Source organism: Chiloscyllium plagiosum, chromosome 22 (genome assembly GCF_004010195.1).
Source record: "Chiloscyllium plagiosum isolate BGI_BamShark_2017 chromosome 22, ASM401019v2, whole genome shotgun sequence".
Taxonomy (NCBI): Eukaryota; Metazoa; Chordata; class Chondrichthyes; order Orectolobiformes; family Hemiscylliidae; genus Chiloscyllium; species Chiloscyllium plagiosum.
The window spans coordinates 42696134-42715452 of record NC_057731.1 but is presented as its reverse complement, the minus strand read 5'-3'; the positions used below and the strand labels follow the sequence as shown (position 1 = coordinate 42715452).

General features: G+C 40.7%; 1 protein-coding gene across 3 annotated transcripts in view; it reads right to left on the bottom strand.

Moving 5' to 3' along the window:
• Positions 1-18355, bottom strand: part of aldh18a1 (aldehyde dehydrogenase 18 family, member A1) — a 59403-nt gene extending 41048 nt beyond the window's left edge. For all 3 annotated transcript variants that reach the window (XR_006314957.1, XM_043712872.1, XM_043712873.1), the window contains exons 1-6: positions 18204-18355; positions 17405-17505; positions 14044-14267; positions 4790-4939; positions 2433-2537; positions 2128-2280 (exon numbers count right to left, since the gene is read on the bottom strand). Coding sequence is in view for 2 of the 3 variants with exons in the window: in XM_043712872.1 (XP_043568807.1) it covers positions 2128-2280; positions 2433-2537; positions 4790-4939; positions 14044-14267; positions 17405-17477 (705 nt within the window). In the remaining variant the exon portion in view is untranslated. The remainder of the gene's footprint in view (positions 1-2127; positions 2281-2432; positions 2538-4789; positions 4940-14043; positions 14268-17404; positions 17506-18203) is intronic.
• Positions 18356-19319: the final 964 nt, after the last annotated feature.

Genomic DNA, 19319 nt, shown 5'->3' with positions numbered 1-19319 from the left:
TAGAGAAAATTATTCAGGATAGAATTAGTGGTCACATGAAAAAAGTTGGTTTGATTACAGAGAGTCAACATGGATTTCTGAAGAGGAATTTGTACTTGATTAAACTGAGAGGTACAGATAGAGTTAATAACAGATGTCTTTCCTCGAGGATGGGGGATTTCAACACAAGAGACACATTTTAGGGTGAGAGGAGAGAGATTTAAAAAAAAAAAAGATAATTTTGTTTTACACAGTGGTTCACATGTGGAACGAACTTCCTGAGGAGGTGGTGGATGAGGATGCAAATACTACTTTAAGACATTTGGATAGATCCATGAATAGGAAAGATGGAGGGATATGGGCCAGGAGCAGACAGGTCGAACTAGTTTATTTTGGGCTTATGTTCGGCATGGGCTGGTTGGACTGAAGGGTCTGTTTCCATGCTTTATAACTCTATGCTGCAGTTTCTTTTTAAAGAAGAAGTCAAAGGCTCAGTGAGAATAATACTCTTGATGTGGCACAGACTTCCAGAAGGAATTTCCTACAACACAACACTGAAAACACGTGAGGAACATTATAGGCCATGGAATAAAAGGGACTGTAGCAACATGGATACAAAATTGGTCGAGCGAGAGGAAAGAAAGAGCAATGATCAAAATTTTTTGGGCTGCAGGAAGGTTTGCATGGAGGCTCCCCAGGGATTGGTACTGGAATTCTTGCTTTCTTTAATATATATTAATGATGTAGATCTTGGTATGCAGGGGACAATTTCAAAGTTTGCAAATGACATGGGATTTACAAGAATTGAAGCTGTGAAGGGGACAGTGCAGAACTCCAAAAGAGGACACAGACAAGTTGGTGAAGTGGGCAGACAGATGGCAGATGAGGCTCAATGCAGAGAAAAAAAAAGTGTGGTGTGATACACCTTGGGAGGAACAATATTGAAAGACAATATAAAATAGGTGTAGAAGTCTAAAGGTGGTACAGAAGCATAGGGATCTGGGTACGTAGGTGCACAGATCACTAAAGGTGGCAGGAGAGGTGGAGAGAGAAGTTAATAAAACCAAGTGTACAATGTTACTATATAAATATGGACATAGGGTACAAGACCAAGGAGGAGATGCTGGCTAGAACTTAGCTAGAGTGCTGTGCACAGTTATGGGTGCCACATTATAGAAAGCATGTGAATGTATTGGAGGCAGTCCAGGAGCAATTTATAGAAATGATGAGAAACTTCACTTCTGGAATCAGATTGAAAAATTAGGAACTGTTCTCTTTAGAGAGAATGTGGCTAAGAGGTTTTCAAAATCATAAGTTGGAAGAATTGGTTGAGAATACTCATTTCAGCTTGAGCAAAAAAGGAACATGAATTAGAGGGCACAAGTTTAAGGTGATCTGTAAAAGGAGCAAGTGTGATCCAAGAAAATCTTTTTCACACAGCATGTAGTTAGGGTATTGTGTACACCACCTGGAAGCATGGTGGAGGCAACTTCAAGGTGAGACACTGAAGAGAGCATTTGATGATTACATACAGAAATAATATGCATTTGTATTGGGAAAAGCAGGAGATTAGTTAGTGCCAATGATACACATTTGAAAAAAAATGGTGCAGACACAAATGGGCCAAACAGCCATCTTCAGCACCAAAACACTTGTGATTATGTTAGGTTTTTCTCCTTTTCAACTTAAAAGGAGTATTTTGGGATTAATACAATTATATTTTTAGTGTGAATTTAAAAATCTTGGAATTAGCATCAAAGAAAAAAAAGCTATCAACCTATTTATCTTCATTTTGTTTGTTCATAAACATCTATTTTATTTGCTTAAGCAAAATCTCCAGTATTGTGTGCTTATGTTTCAGCAAAACATTTCATTAAAACCAAAACAAATCAAAATGATCTATCAGGCCCCAGGTTTCAGTCTGGAATCAGTTGTCCAGGACTAATATCAAGTGGGATCATGACAATGCCTCTCTAATCAAGCTTTTGATCACTTTTTCTGATCTTTCTTGATGTAAAGCGCAGTGCCTTGGGACATTTTACTATGTTAAAAGAATCTATATAAATCAAAACAATTATTAGTGTTTTAAGCAGGGCTGCCACCTTAAACTATTCCAATTAGATATTCAGGATTCTGTGATGCACCTACCCCCTGCAAGTCACTGTTTGGTTCAGGAGGGGGAACAACAGCATCATTGGTGTTGATAATTGGAACGATATTCATCCGGAGAAGCTCATGAAGTGTACTGCTTAAGTTTCGTCGCTTTTGCTCATCATGGAAATCCAAGTTTGTTACAAGAATCTGGAAACGAAAAGAGCATGTTAATTGCAATTTTTCATATTCAAAACTCAGTCATTTACAAAAGCGAATCCAAATTTACAAACTATTGAAGAGTGACCCAGTTATAACACAAGAACAATTTCAGGAAATGCAGGGACAAATCAGTGACCGACCTGAGCAGCACAAATGCTGTACTGTGTGAACATGGCTTCATACAAAGCCATCAAGCCACTCTGTCCAGCCGCAGCACAGGCACGGGCTTCCAGCACAGGAACTGTCTGTAAAGTGGAAATGAAATCATTCACATACATAATATTAAAGAAATAACATGAAATAGGCTGTTTGATTCAATTGATGAGTCGGTGTTTTCATTTATTTCCCACACATAGAACATCCTGATCCCATGTACAGTATCCATTTTCCTCGATTTAATTTTGATAGGTCACCCCTCCAAATTCTTAATGCTGACCTTTATGTTTGCTTCAAACAGTTCTTCCAGTTATACATTCCAGTCTCAATAACCTTTGTGCAAGAAAAAGTTATTTTCCTGAATCTCTTGTATTTTATCTTAATCTCCTATAATTTTCAATTGGTAGCCTGTTTATACTATATATTTCTATCCTCTAAAACACATTAAACATGAGCATTGCTGAAAAAAAATTTGTTGAAGCTTTTCAGCTTTTACTCATCATGACAATTGCAAGATCATTAACTTAAGGGGAAAACCAAAATTTATACTGTGTCTGAAGAGTCCGCTGCTTGGTTGGTGAGTGGATTCTGAGGGTAGAAAACATTGACCTGGGAAAACTCAAGGAATTCAGGCAAATTATTGATCTTGTTAGGAATCAGGAGACAGAAGAGTCAGGATAATAGACAGGGGGTGTCCCACAAGCATCATTGTTGGTGTCTCAACAATACACTATTAATAACTTAGATACATGGAGAGAACATTATATATCCAAAATTTATCAATGACCAAGATAGGCAGCAGTGTAACCATTGTAGATGAAAGGATAAAATGATTTAAAAGGTTATGGAGGAGTTAAATTAAAGGGCAAACTGTGGCAAAGAGATTTCAATGAAGGCAAAATGAGGTCATCCACGACAGTTTTAAAGTGATCAAGTTGAGTACCGGTACTTTCTAAAAAGAAATGATAAAACCAGTCACGTTCCAAAGACACTTGGAGGTTCAGTTGCACAGATCATTAAAAAGCAGGGACAGAAAATAATGAAAGCAGCCAATAGAATGCTAGCCTTTATATTTAGAATTTGGAATACAAAAGGAGTCGAGATTATGCTTCCTTTTTACAAAACCTTGGTTAAACTCCATCTGGAGTTACTGTGTACAGTTCTGGGTACAATTTTAGGAGGGATACATTGGTTTGGGAAGTGGTGCACCATAGAGCTAAAAACTTTTCAGAAAGAATTTCGGAAGCACTTCTTCACATTAATAGTCAAAGCTTGGAATTTCTTTTGAAATAAGAACTGATGCTAGATTAATTGCAATTTCAAAGCAATTAAGATTTTTTTGTTAGCCAATGCATTAAAGTATTGAGCAAAGATAAGCATAGTCATTTGGGAAACAGGTCAACTACAATCTCATTAATAGGCTAAAAGGTCTCTTGCTACTCCAATGTTGGTGACACATTGATAGGACAAATTGTTGCTATCCATACTTAACTTATGAATGACAAGGACTTAGATTGCAACTAAGTAGACATTCTGGAGGAAAATGCACAGAAGGGAATATATTCACTACCTACAGCATAAATCATCATAATTCTATGATGATACAAAAGGAGACGATTTTAAAAATGTTTTAATTTTCTAAAAAAATTCAAACTGAGTGACATGGAGATGAAGAGACAGCAGAGGAGGGTCTGAAAGGGCTAAGTGCAGAAAAAAATGATATCGAAGAAACTGGCTTGGGTCTAGAGTGGCAGCAAAACTGTACGTGGACAGAAATTTTGAACAGGGTTACACAAGCATGGGAGAGATTTGGTTTGTTGTAAACATAAGACAGTTGCTTACTAACCATCATTCTCTGTCTTGGGCCCAGTTTCCAATCCATGTGGCTCCATACATTTTAACAGGGAACCAGAAATTACTTAGTGAAACACCCCTACCTATTCTCGCCTTGATTTAGCAGGATCCAAATACAATCTCTGGGTTCTCCCCTTTTGATTGTCTCTTTCATTCATCCTGGTGCAGTGATATGAACTCCTTATTTCTTGCCACTCCCAGCTGTGGGACATGGCCTTGTTCCTATTGCTCAATTTCTTTTCAATGCTGACACAAAAGTAGGTACATTGTATTTCATGTTCCTCTGGAAGAATAGTAGATACTAGGTGTGTGAGAGACAGTCTAAGGGAGGCCAGATTGAACTTTAATATTCTACTCATGTTTCACAAAACTGTGGTAAGCTGGAGAACAAAATGAAAGCTAAACTGTTTGACAGAAATGAACATAGCTAATTACATTTGCCACATACAAAAGTTGTTTTGAATTGTAACATTTTCCAGAGGCTCACCATGTCTTTCAGCTGGTTTTGACCTGAGTGCAGGGCCTGTCGCACACTCTGAGAAAGCAAGATTTCATGTCGAAGGCGTTGTTTGCCAAAAGCCACAGCTCCACTTGTTACAATCATCATCTCCCGACCTTGGTTCTGCAGGATTGATACCTTAAAAGGAGCAACCCCAAAGTTACAAACAGTTATTCCTAAATAAACATAAAATTTACTGACATTCTAGTCGCTCACATGACGAGAAGAATGGCAGCTGAGCAAATATAGGCAAGACGCAAAAGAAATCAGATTCTCGCTGTCAAGTTAAGTTCTCCCCTTCAGGTGACGGGTTGCGTATGTTACCTTAAGCAATTGGCATATCTTTGTATCTCATTAATACAACATTCGACTGGAATCAACTTCACCTTCCCAATTAATTTCTACCTAATTGAAAAATTTAATGCATCAGAAACCTGACAGCAAAAAATATGCATCTACCTAGTGAGTTGTATTAATTCTTCCAACCAGGTTAAGTACTTGCTTCTTTGTACTCATAGCAATACAGCTTTAAATGAGGCTCACACTATAGAACTTTTTCAGACCATGTGTTCAAGTGGAGGAAGACAGCACGTCTCCCCTGGGGTATCCCCATGCCTAACTAGCACAGAGCAAATAGATGACTGTGCTCAAGGGCAGGCTTTAATGCACACGATAATTAGGGGCAGCATTTGAGTAAAGTGCATTCAACTCCACAGGCAGTGAAGTGGAAGATAGATAGGCCGGGCAAGGACGTGCGAGTCAGTCTGGAGTGTCGAGAGCTATATCCATGCTGAGTCCCATTCAAGTCTGGGGCTCATTCTGGGGGCAGTGAAGCACAGGGAATGGTTACAGGAATGTGGCACCATTAAGTGTTGTGTTCAGGAATTTGGAAAGGTGAAAGGTAGGGAGCATACAGTCTCACAGGGGAACATCAGGCTGCAGGTGGGTTCAATCGGGGAGCATAAGGCTCACTATGCCAGAAGTACCTCAATGTTTAGGTCCCCAAGGGAAGTTTAGAAACTTCAACAGCAAAAATGATTGGCAGTAAACTGACGATGGGGGATGTTCCAGGCAACATGGATGGCAAACAGTGACGATGGTACAGAATGAGGGGAAGATGGTGGGTCACCAATCTCTTAATACTGAAACTCTCTGCACAACAATCCAAGTATAAATGCTCTACCCAAAGGGAGAGCAGATTTAATTTGGGACAGCAGAGATACATATTGCATCTTTGGCCAACCAAATGGGTTCCATGCAAATCATAAGTCATGGTTTAGACAATCAGACATAGCTGCCTTCTGGTGAGACATCAGCAATGTTTAACAATATTCATTCCATCAAATTCCAATGAGATGGATGGTACATTTTCAATTGATCACCACTTCATAATCTCTCAGTATGCAGTAAGCAAACTAACAAGTGAGGAAATGCAATCTAGAAACTGCCCCCATTAATGACAGCCAATCAACATAAGCACTGCATGTTTTGGAAGCCCAGTTGGATTTCACTGCCACATAGGGGAAGCGTGGCACGATCCGAGGTCTAGGGAGGGAATATTGCTGGCAGCACCATTATTCAACAGCAGGGTTAGAAGTTTCTTTTCCAATGTCCTTGAAATCTGAAATGCAGCGTCTGGAAGAATAGTGGAGGCTGGTTCAACTGAGACATCAAAGAGGAAACTGGATGCTATTTAAATAGAAACAACATGCAAGGTTAGTGGAAAAAAGCAAAAATTTGGTACGAAGTTAAACTGCTTAGAGAGCTGTTACAGACAAATAGGTTGAATGGTTCATTCTGTTAATTGAAACATTTTGCGTGTTGCCATTAATCATACTCAGTTGCCTCTATTCCTACAGTCTTGTAAAATGTTAGGATCCCACATGGCACCAACTCAATGATTACACATTCTCAAAGAGGTGCAAAAACGCTAATGCTTCTCTATTACCCACTCGACCAAGATCTCTAAAAGGTGTGATTTGCCAATCCTGATGAAGGGCTTTTGCCCAAAATGTCGATTTTCCTGCTCCTCAGACGCTGCCTGACCTGCTGTGCTTTTCCAGCACCACTCTAATCTCGACTGCGGTTTCCAGCATCTGCAGTCCCCACTTTTGCCAACACTCATTGTAAGTCCTTTTCAGTGTTCAAGCTGTGAAGGTTTCTGCCTTCCAACAAATTTGTGATTGGCTCCCAGATTGCTGAACAGTTTGTAGGTGTGAATGTTTGGACAGAAACCATTGGACTTTTTGAAAAGGAAGGAACTGTCAGTTGTACAGCACGCAAACTGACCCTTTGGTCAAACTTGTCCACGCTGACCAGATACCCTGCATTAATTTAGTCCTATTTGCAGCATCCTTTTTCTCTGCAGTAAAAAAAAACACACCTCAAGCCTGAAGAAAGGCAATTTATTTCCTTTGTCAGTTGTTGTCAATTCTTAACCAATAAGTCAGAAACTTCGTAAGTGTGAACCAGTCATTCTGTGCAAGTAAAAGTACTGAGGAAGGAAGATTAAAGGATCAGCAAGTCCAATCAGGCAAAAGGATTATCTGAGTAAACCTTGTGGACAGTGACTACCAAAGTGCCTTTCCAGTCTTTTCCCTCCGCCTATAATACCCATTTTTTGAGTGTCTGCATAGGTATGCAAAAATAGTATTGTGACCATTAAGAGTTTAGGTTAGTGGTTCATTTTTTTTTTAAAACTTGTATTGTATATTAGAAAGTCTAGTTACACATTAAGCAGAGAAACCTGGTCCATGTTGTCCGCCAATCTGTGTCTAAAGGACAGGTAAATTGGAGAACTTTACACAGGTATACTTTTTACATGATTCTGGGAATAGTTTGATTTGCAGTGTGCCAACCCAGTGAGCCCTAAGACAGGGGTGTTATAATCAAAGTTTGTAAATTCTAAGTGGTCTTGACAAGGAGGACAACGGGTGGGGGGTGTAGAACCATTGCCTAATTTTGAAACCGGGCCATTGTCCTTTTAGGACAGAGATAAGGAAAATGGTTTCCTCAGAATTTGAGAGATTTTTCAGAAGAGGCAAAAGGCAGAGTCTAACTATTTTTAAAGGCAGAGATGGATAGATTCTTGTGTGGGAATGGAATCTATGGTTAGACAGTAGATGGGAATGTGGAATTTGAAACACAAACAGATCAACATGACCTTATTGAATAGTAGATCAGGCTCAAGGGGCTAAACAGCTTATATCTGCTCCTAGTTCATGCATTTATAAACACTTGCTACAGCGAAACATTCAAAGATTGTCCAAGAGAATGGCAATACCTTATTGTAAAAGGAAAGGATGCTGCATTGCTTTTACTTCAGACTACAGTAAACCTTAGAACAGTAAAGGTAAATATATATTTACATGCATAAGGTTTCTATACATTAAGGAAGTACCAATGCAGTGCCCTCAAAAGGATTTCTTCCTCCTTTGCCTGTCACTACCTCTAAGTGAGGGCTGACATCCAGAGCTGGGATGGCCGTATAGCGGTGAAAACTTTAACAGGCATCCTTTGTAGGTTCTGGTGAAAGTCCCCTGCATAGATGTAGGGGCAGCCTCCTTCAGTCTGAACTGCTATAGCCAATGAGGTCAGTAGCACAGGTGACGTGGATGGGGAGGGCACTTTTGAAGTCTCACGAAGGCATTTTTGTTACTCCCCTATTTGGCAACACCAGCCATTCCCTTCAGAAGAAAGGGTCAGCTGGAGTGAAGTCAAGGAGCTGCATTCTTTTCTTGCCTTGCCAGTGATGTTGAGCTCCCATGATGAGTGATAGGAATAAAGATTCAAGCCCATTCACTAGTATGTTTCATTGCAACTGTGCCTAGATGATAGCGACCCTTTCCATGGAGGCAGCCAAGAGCTTACATGCCATAGCCATCACAGTAGACAGGAGATGGATGGACTCTTCCATTTTTTCAATCACAGTCTGGTAGTAAGGGCTTTTGGCATCCTTGCGTAATGTTCCCCTGCCTGTTTTGACATTTTGACCATGTCACTTACAGCTGAGTACAGAGGTACATCTTTTGCAAGGATGTGGAAAGAAGGTAAGCAGGTGCCTGGGTACGGGCAGCTTTGAGTATTGGGAGCTTCTTACATCATTGAGTGCAGACATGTCAGTGATATACTCACCAGATCATGTCCCAGAGGCTAACCTAGATAGGATACCAGGGAGTGGCAATTTCTGTGCTGGTGGAGGGTGCATGTGAACAGTCTGCTGATGCACACTGAATGGTCAGCCTGTAATCTCTTACATTTTGCTACGTGTTGACGGTTTATAGCCAAAGACAGATTTAGTTGCTGAAGTTGAGAATCAAAGAGAGTAGTTGCATATCTGAGAACAGCAAGGAACAATGTTCTTCACTACCTTCTGCCACACCCATCTCTCCATCTTCGCAGAACTATACTTGGTCCTCACCCACTAGCTGGGCCATGTGTGAAGGCTTAGAGATCAGGAACCCCTGCACCACGGCGGGGGGGACACTTACTTTTCCATTTGCACCAACTTATCCTGTAGTGAGAGAAACAGAAGGATTGAGTGATGGAACCCTGCGTGAGCACTTGAAAGTTTACAGACTTGCCAGTGGTGAGCAACATTTTTCTTCCGCACGAATCCCAAAAAAGGTCTACATACAGGAGAAACCTCCAGAACTGAAAAGGTGATGCTGCAAAAGGCATCAGCACATCAATCACCACGCTCACTCTTGTAGTAGCTGTGTGCGCAGTATACAGAGCACGTTGGTGGCAAGTAAGAAGGAGGCTCAGTGCCAAAGAGTATTAGAAGGTCCGTAGCATAGATTAGTGTGAGCCCTTCATGCACGTGATGGCGAAGTGGGTATACTTATGTGACACGGCTGTACAGCGATTAAACTGAACAATGCCCCGAGTGTATGAGACTGCAGTGAGAAGATTGTGGCACCTGCACTAGCAGAAGACTGTTCATGGTCTTCCTGCATTGCGTCCCTCTTCACAGATTCAGCACTTACCTCAGCGCAGACTACAGAGGAACCTTGATTATCTGAATATTGGATTATCCAAAGGAGCTCTCGTGGTCCCGATAGAAACATTACATCAAAGACGTGATCCAATAGCGATCGTGTCTTTTGTTTACAGTGATTCAAAGGGCACCGTCTCCAATTGACTGACCGTGTGTATGTGTGTGCGCGCTATTTGGAGACATACCCCACAACGGCAGTAGCAGCAGCAGTCTTGTTGTTGGTGTCCAGTCCAGCTGGCTTCGAGAGGGGGCAGAGGGCGGTGTTGGACAGGATTGGGGGGTGGCGGGGGGGGGGAACTCTCGTGCACGCTGTGTGCTGCTGCAGTCTCAAATGAGGAGCAGACTTTAAGAACTCTGAGCCGCAGAGGAAAGACATTTAAAATCGATTAACCGAATAATCGATTATCCGAACAAATTAGTGCCTGCCTATCTTTCTGGCTCTGTTGGTTGGAGCACAGTTTTCAGACAGGAATCCATGAAGCAAGGACCCAACTTCTGACAGTTTACAGACATCTTCCTCAGGAGGCTTAGGAAATTCAGTATGTCCAGAGGGACCCTCAGCAACCTTTACATACATATCATTGAAAGCATTCTATCTGGATGCATAACAGCCAGGTAGGCAACTGCTGTGCCCAGCACCGTAAAAAACTTCCTGATCCGCCTGTACGGGGGAAGGGGCAAAACAAAACCTTTTTACTGCACTTAGGTACATGTGACTACAATAAATAAACCAAACCAACCATCGTCAGGAAGGTGGGAGCAATGACCACAGGCTATTGTGGAGCTCTGAGCTTGCAGAAAGTGATAAGACTTGGCAATTTTCAACACTGTCCATTGGATGCCAACGGTGTAGCCATACTATAGATGTAACTGCTTCCAGTAAGATAGATAGTGATGGAGTTGGGCTCCTGAGCCGGAAATTCATCTGTTCCTCTTTTCTTTTACTTACCTCTTGTTGAAGAGCTTGGTTGTGGTGAGTGTATCGGTGGCAAGTGAGCCCAGCGCGGACTTGAAGTGAGCCCAGCATTTCTGTATCAACAAGGCTGTCCTAGCATTGTCTGACACCTGTGGTGGGGAGGCGTGTTTGGGTTTCCTGTGACATCTGCGTCTAGTGCAGGTTTATGGAGTTGGCAGTGGAAGCAAGTTTGGACCCAGTACAAGACATGGCAGCATCTGCTGCATTGGCAAGGTAGGCCTGAAAGCAGACCCATGGTGGCGGAGTCGGTTTTGGATCGATATGATATCCCGCAGCATTGGCGAGGCCCAGCAAGGACGCAGTGGCAGAAGCGGAAGCAAGATGATGCTAAAGACTGGCGACACTTGTTCAAGCAGCAGCAGTGCAGCAAAGGCACCTCATGGCTGGCCACCAGGTCCATGACCCATGATTGAGCAGTTAAGGACTATAAAGGACTATAAAGCTGAAAACTATTTGTTTTAGTTTATTTTTCTGTGTTTTAAGATGGCGCCTGAGTGATGACCTTGCACAACTTTTCACTGTATTTTGTAACAAATAGACATGTCAATAAATAAATGATAAATAAACAAACTACTGGAATAGTTTGGCTTCGAATTCACAAGTTCGGGAGAATGCATCTTCATTATTATTGCTCGAGTGCTGTCAGGGCCCATAGCCTCTGTAGTATCCAGCATCTCTAGCCATTTCTTGGTATTGTACCAAGTGCATTCATCATTCATGCCACCTCAGAGCTTTCCTTGTCCATATTTGACCTCATGCCATGAGACCTGATGGGTTCTGGAATTCAATGCTGAGCCCACCAGAGTAACACTCTCCACACTATATACCACAGAACTGCCACCTCTACTCGGTCTGGCCTGCCCACTGCATAGGATATACCCAGGGATGGTGATGTTGTTGTCTGGGACATCAGAAATTAAGATTCCATGAGTAAGACAGAACCTTAGGAAAAGCAATGGCCTAGTGGTATTATCACTAGACTGTTAATCCAGAGACCCAGATAATGTTCGGAGGACCTGGGTTCAAACTCTGCCTTTGCAGACAGTGGAATTTGAGTTCAATAAATATCTGGAATTAAGAGTCTCATGATGACTATGAATCCATTGCTGATTGTTGGAAAAGAAAAACCCATCTGGCTCAGAAAAGGAAATTGCCATCCTTATAAGGTCTGGCCTACATGCGACTCCACACCTGCAGTAATGTGGTTGACTCTGAACTGCACTCTGGGCAATAAACGCTGGGCTAGTGACACCCTCATTTTGTGAATGAACGTTTTTTAAAAAAAAAAAAGAGACTCAGCTAGCTTTAACTAGTCTGTGAGACAGCTCTCCCAATTTTGGCACTAGATCCAAATGTTAGTAAGGCGGACTGTGCAGAATCAATACGGCTGTAGCGAGGTTCGAGAAGATTTGTAGCTCAGGTTGAGGTTTTGGATATAGGTTTGCTCGCTGAACTGGAAGGTTCATTTCCAGACATTTCGTTACCCTACTAGGTAACATCTTCAGTGAGCCTCAGGCGAAGCAATGCTGAAAATTCCTGCTTTCTATTTATATATTTGGGTTTCTTTGGGCTCGTGATGTCATTCCCGGTGAAGTCACTTACTGTTCCTTTTCTCAGGGGATAGTAGATGGGGTCTAACTTGATGTTTGTTGATTAGAGTTCCGGTTGGAATGCCATGCTTCTAGGAATTCTCGTGCGTGTCTTTGTTTGGCTTGTCCTAGGATGGATGAGTTGTCCCAGTCCAAGTGGTGTCCTTCCTCATCCGTCTGTGAGGATATTAGTGAGAGAGGATCATGTCTTTTTGTGGCTAGTTGGTGTTCATGTATCCTGGTGGCAGGTTTTCTGCCCGTTTGTCCAATGTAGTGTTGTTACAGTTTTTGCATGGTATTTTGTAAATGACATTAGTTTTACTTGTTGTCTGTATAGGGTATTTCAAGTTAATTAGCTGCTGTTTTAGTGTGTTGGTGGGTTTGTGGACTCCCGTGATGCCAAGGGGTCTGCGTAGTCTGGCAGTCATTTCCAAGATGTCTTTGGTGTAGGGGAGAGTGGATGTGTTTTGTCTGCTTGTTTGGGTTTGTTGCTGAGAAATCGGCAGACTGTATTCATTGAGAACCCATTCTTTTTGAATACCTGGTAAAGGTGATTTTCCTCTGCTCTATGTAGTTCCTCTGTGCTGCAGTGAGTGTTGGCTCGTTGAAATAATGTTCGGATGCAGCTTCGTTTGTGGGTGTTGGGATGATTGCTTCCGTCGTTCAATATTTGGTCTGTGTTATTTTCCTGTAGACTCTGGTTTGAATTTCCCCATTGGCTGTTCGCTCTTCTGTGACAACAAATTGGCTGTTTGTTGTTGTTTCCCACCACTTTAGTGAATTTTATGCCAGTAAGAGTATTATTGATGGTCTTGAAGGTTTCCTCTAATTTGTTTCATCATTTCAACTAGCCAACACACACTGCAGCACAGAGGAACTACGCAGAGCAGAGGAAAATCACCTTTACCATGTATTCAAAAAGAACGGGTACCCAATGAACATAGTCCACTGATTTCTCAGCAACAAACCCAAACAAGCAGACAGAACAAACCAGCTCAGAACAAACCTACATCCAAAATCAATAGGGCTGTGTTTGCCATTGTCATTTCCAGTGCTTTAGGCAATGCCAGTTTGCACGTTTGATTTCATTCATTTTTTTGAAGCTTTCTAGTAGTTGATACAACTTAGTAACTTGCTGGTCATCAGAAGATAACTGAAAATTAAACATATCAGTATAGGCCAGACAAAGTAAGGACAAGTAGCTTCCTTCCCTCAAGGAAGTTAGTAAACCAGATGGCTTTTTAACAATATTCCACAATAGTTTCACGATTATCATTAGACTAGAATTCAGCATTTTTATTGAATTCAAACTCTAATATCTGCTGTGGTGGCATTCAAACCCAGGACTCCAGAACACTTTCTGGGTCGCTGGATTAGTAGCCCAGCAACAATTCCAAAATGGCTTCCAAAGAGTAGGTTTTAGGAAGAGTCTTAATTTAAAACAAAACTAGAGAGGTCAAGTTTACCCTCTAAAATGTTATTCTGCAGCATCTGTTACCAATTCCCATACCCTCTGGATAATAGTTAGAGGTACTGGCCCTCAGTCATCTACATAAGCATTGCCTAACCTTGGAACCAGCAGCAAAAGCTTCTCTTTAAGCGTTTTGAAATTAGGAGTTCTCTTACAGAACATTCATAGATTAAACAGAATTCGCTGGTCCTATTAGAGTGATCTCACCTGCTCAACAATGGAAGCAAGCCGACCAAGAGCAAGGCCGCATTCATCACCTCGTGTCACCACTGCACTACCAAGCTTTACCACGATGCGCTTGGCTTGTTTCAGTTCACTCCGGTGGGCAAATGGTTTCCCTGGAGTGCGCCTTGGGGGAACAGTGAGAAATGGAACATTGCTCCAGTGTCGAGCAAGTTGTTTAATGGATGCTGGTCTAGAAATTGGCCAACCTTCAGAAAAGAGAGAGAGAAAACTCAGATCATAACCTGGAAATAGTAATGCAGAAACAAAACCAAAAAAACTTTGAAGAATGAATATTTGTGAAATATTGCGAAGGTTAAGGCTAACTCCTATTGCTATAACATTAGAACTATCAGAAATGAATTTTAATAATTTTAATAACTAAAAAGAGAAGGGAAACCAAACCTTTTACCTAGGCCTCATTTGGCCTTCGGAGCAAAGAAATTACTCAACTGGAACCATCACAACATTTCCCTTTTCAGAAACTTACTGTATATTTGTAGAAGTTTCTGTTTTTATTAGTTTTATTTCCTTGTTTGAGAACATTTTATTCGTCTGGATGTAGGCTTGCTTACTGAGCTGGAAGGTTTGTTTTCAGACATTTCATCACCAGACTAGGTAACATCATCAGTGAGCCTCCGGATGAAGCACTGGTGACATGGCCCGCTTTCTATTTATATGTTTAGAAAACTAAACACAAACAGAAAGCAGGCCATGCCACCAGCGCTTCATCTGGAGGCTCACTGATGACATTACATAGTCTGGTGACAAAACACCCAAAAATGAACCTTCCAGCTCAGCAAGCAAACATACATCCAGAACCTCAAATCTGAGCCACAAATCTTCGCAAAACTCAATAATTTTATTAGTCAGCAACTTAGAAAACTATTAATTAATGCATTATGTGCTTCAACTCAAAGTGAAGTTGGAGTACAGGTTAAAAAAAAACTGAAAACAGGGACACAGATTACTGCAGATGATGAGTTCGAGTATACATCACTGCCTCTCACTCATTTATCCACAAACGCAAACTTGAAACACAACATATGTGGAGTACTGTGGTTACTGAACAGCAGACTTCAGTTTCAAAAATGATCTGAAAAAGCTTCTTTTAGGAGCTGGATTCAAAATAATAACCATGTCAGGTTTACAAAAATGTTTAAAAAGGGGTTGGCATCCTAGGACTTGGGCATTTCATGGCTCAGGAAGTGGCCCTTGAAACATTTTAAAAATGTATTTATTTAAGACCCTGAGGTTAACAGAGAGGGAGGTTTCATACAAATATAAATAAAACAAATAAAAACAAAGTAGTTCTGGAAACAGTAGTTATTTCAATTTCTGAAGAAAATAAATGACACCTTATTGTCTTGAATGCAGACTGTCTGTGGGCATTTCAAGATGACTTTCACCCATCGGCTAGACTAGATTTAACAATTGCCTGACCTTATCGTGACCTTTTTGAAAGATGCAAAGTTCTTTTCAGACTTCAAAAGGGGAAAAACATTTGACTGGGGGGCAGTGGGGAGCATGGGGAGAAGATCAGCAATCAATGCACGCAGAGTCTCTCTCTACCCCACAGGGCTGTGGAAGCTCAGTCACTTAGTATGTTCAAGAAAAACATTGATAGATTTCTAAATATTAAAGACAACAAGGGATATGAGAATGCCATTTTCCTGCACTTTTGGATAGAAGATAAACAACTCACCCTCGAGCCCTGTGACCAGTGGCGTGCCACAAGGATCAGTGCTGGGTTTACTGCTTTTCATCATTTATATAAATGATTTAGATGTGAACATAGGATATACAGTTAGTAAGTTTGCAGATAACACCAAAATTGGAGGTGTAGTGGACAATGAAGAAGGTTACCTCAGTAAAACGGGATCTTGATCAGATGGGCCAAGGAGTGTCAGATGGAGTTTAATTTAGATAAATGCAAGGTGCTGCATCTTTGAAAGACAAATCAAGGCAGGACTTAGATATACTCAATGGTAAGATCCTGGGGAGTGTTGCTGAACAAAGAGGCCTTGGAGTGCAGGTTCACAATTCCTTGAAAGTGAAATCACAGGTAAATAAGATAGTGAAGGTGTTTGATATGCTTTCCTTTATTGGTCAGTGCATTCAGTATAGGAGTTGGGGGGTCATGTTACAGCTGTACAGGACATTGGTTGGGCCACTTTTGGAATAGTATGCATGATTCTGGTCTCCCTCCTATAGGAAGATGTGTGAAACCTTAAAAGGGTTCAGAAAAGATTTACAAGGATGTTGCCAGAGTGGGAGGATGAGAGCTATCAGGAGAGGCTGAACAGGCTGGCACGGTTTTCCCTGGAGCATTGGAGGCTGAGGGGTGACCTTCGAGGTTTGTAAAGTCATGAGGAGCATGGACAGGGAAAATAGGCAAGGTCTTTTTCCTGGGGTCCAGGACTAGAGGGCATAGGTCTAGCATGAGGAGGAAAAGTTTAAAAGTGACCTAAGGGGCAATTTTTGCAATAGACGATGGTGCATAAAGAGCTGCCAGAGGAGGCGGAGGAGACTGGTACAATTCCAAACATTTAAAAAGATAGTTATATGAATAGGAAGGGTTTATGAGTCAAGTGCTAGCAAATAGAACTAAATGAATTTGGCATATCTGGCTGGCATGGACGAGTTGGACCCAAGGGTCTGTTTCCATGCTGTACAACTCTATAACACTATGATCTCCTTGAATGACTGAGTAGCTCAACAGAGGAACATGAGCAGGCCATTTCGCATGAAGAAATATTGGCATGTTGCTAATTATAAATCTATTCACCAGGTTTTTATTAATATTTCTACATGGTTGCATTGACTTATTTTGTACAGCCAAGCATCACAAATAGGATCAGGCTTCACATTCACTTTGATGAATAACTCAAAGTAAGTAATCTCCATAAAACAAGGTCTACAAGATGCATTGCAGACATTTACCCAGTTTCCTCATGCAGCACTTCCCAAACTCTCAATCACAACCATCTAGAAAGGACAGGGACAACAGATCCATCGGAATATCACCACTTGCAAGTTCTCCTCCAAATCACACATTATCCTGACTTAAGAAATATATTGCTGTTTCTATAGTGTTGTTAATTCAAAGATCTAGCATCAAAAATTGCTCCTGAACAACATTGTGGGAATACCTATCCCAAATGGACTGCAGCAGTTCAAAACCACCTTCTTCAATGCAAATAGGTATAACCTAGACAGCAACCCTAAAATGTTTAAAAATTCTAATACCACTCAATCTGGATCCTACTGAGCACCAAGTCAAATTGCATTTTCCAAGTATCAGGTCCAAAAACATAACAAAACTTTTAAACTATTAAATGCTTACATTTAGTTGCCCGAGAGCCTATTTTAGGCAGGCCAGAGTTGAAGTGGTGGATCAAACTAGTTTTCCACAGCATGATGAGGAGTGGGCACCAACTTCAATATCTACAATACAATAAAAACAGTGCATAAGCACAAATATTCAACAGTAAAGTGTTCCATACAGTACAATTACAGTAAATGTATTAAACAAACTAAATGCCCAATTTTAATATTTCTAATGACAATAACTTTTCTGCAAATAGTTGTGGTAAATCAAAGACAGAGTATTTAAGGTGAATTTGTAAACAATTGAACCAGCTCCGACTTGCTAAGAGTGGGGAGGGAGATATAAAGATGGACAAAATTTCAAATATCTCAAAGACTTCACTTTAGGAGTATATGAGACATGCAATAAGATTAAGATAGTAAACCTAAATAATACTTTCAGTTACATCATGTTGGAAAGTCTCACGCTCAGAGGTTAATTTTAGTGAGGTATAATAATCAGATAGATGAAGGGTTATTATCTCATCTTACTTAACAATCAGCTAATTGCCATGTTGGTGAGACAGTAGGGTTAATATTTAGTAGTGAGGACATCAAACAGGCCAATCAACATTCCTCATTTTGCAATGTGTACAATGTTTTAAATATTATACAGCTATAACTTTAAAGAACATTATTTCACACAAACATTTATTGAGTTAAGGGTGAACCTGTGCTCTTTTCCTTCACCTGAAATACATAAGAGTTACTATAAATTATAAAGGCTTTTAATTGATTGATATCAACATGTTTAAAAGCAATTCTACATCACTTACCAGAGTTTTTCTCCAATGGCGATGTGACTAAAATGAACAGAATCCAGCTCACAACTTTCTTACACTGAATTTCACTACAGCTGTTTGATAAAGTGTTTTTTTTTAGACGATTGCTGAACAGGCATTCAGTGAAGTAGATACAAAGTGACACCTCCGGGTGTGAGCAGCCTATCAGACTGTGCTTCCTGTGTATCAAGTGGAAGTGATTTCTGAGTCCGCCCACTGCCCAGTCAGCAGCTGATGAAATCGAGAACGGAGTTGCAATAATGGCCACGTGGGCTTCTTTTTTTTAAAAAAAGGCAGCTAGTAGAGTTCATCAATTGTTGGTTTTAAAGACTTTCATTTCTTCAGTTTCACACTGTGTAAATTGATCTTTTCTCATGTACAAAACACGAGAGAAAAATATCAGGTAATAAGAGTCACAGAAATTGACAGATGTCCACAGATTCAGGAAAGAATGAAATCCTCTGAGTAAAACGACAGCTCGATAAAATATTGTAAGAATTTCCAAACTCCTCACTTAATGAGTGCTAGTTTTTTTTTTACATATAAAGCACTTGTAACAATGTTGCTGCAAAGTCCAATCTTTTCCTATTCAAAAAGATCAAAACAGGAAAGTCAGATTAGTATGAGACAAAACTGCAGATGCTTCAGGTCTGAAACATAAACAGAAAGCACTGGAGAAACTCAGCAGGTTCGGCAGCATCTGAACAGAGGAAAATGGCTAACGTACGGTCCAGTGATACTTGGTTGGAACTGAAAGCAGCTGGCTATTGGGAATAAGTAGTAACCCTAAATAGTATTTTCAGATACATCATGGTGAAAAGTCACAGTATCAAAGGTAAGTTTCATAGAGATGTAATCCTCAGATAGGTGAAGTATTATTATCTAACCTTACTTAACATTCAGCTAATTTCCACATTGATGAGATGACAGAGTTAATATTTAGTAGGGACATCAAACAGCATTCCTCATCTTGCAATGTGTACAAAACTGCTTTAACTGGCACCTTATCAATCGGTACACTTGATAAACTGGCAAAAACAGCAATACAGCAATCTACTGTGATGTACAATTAGCAGGCAACTGGAAGTGTGGCATCATTTTCATAGACAG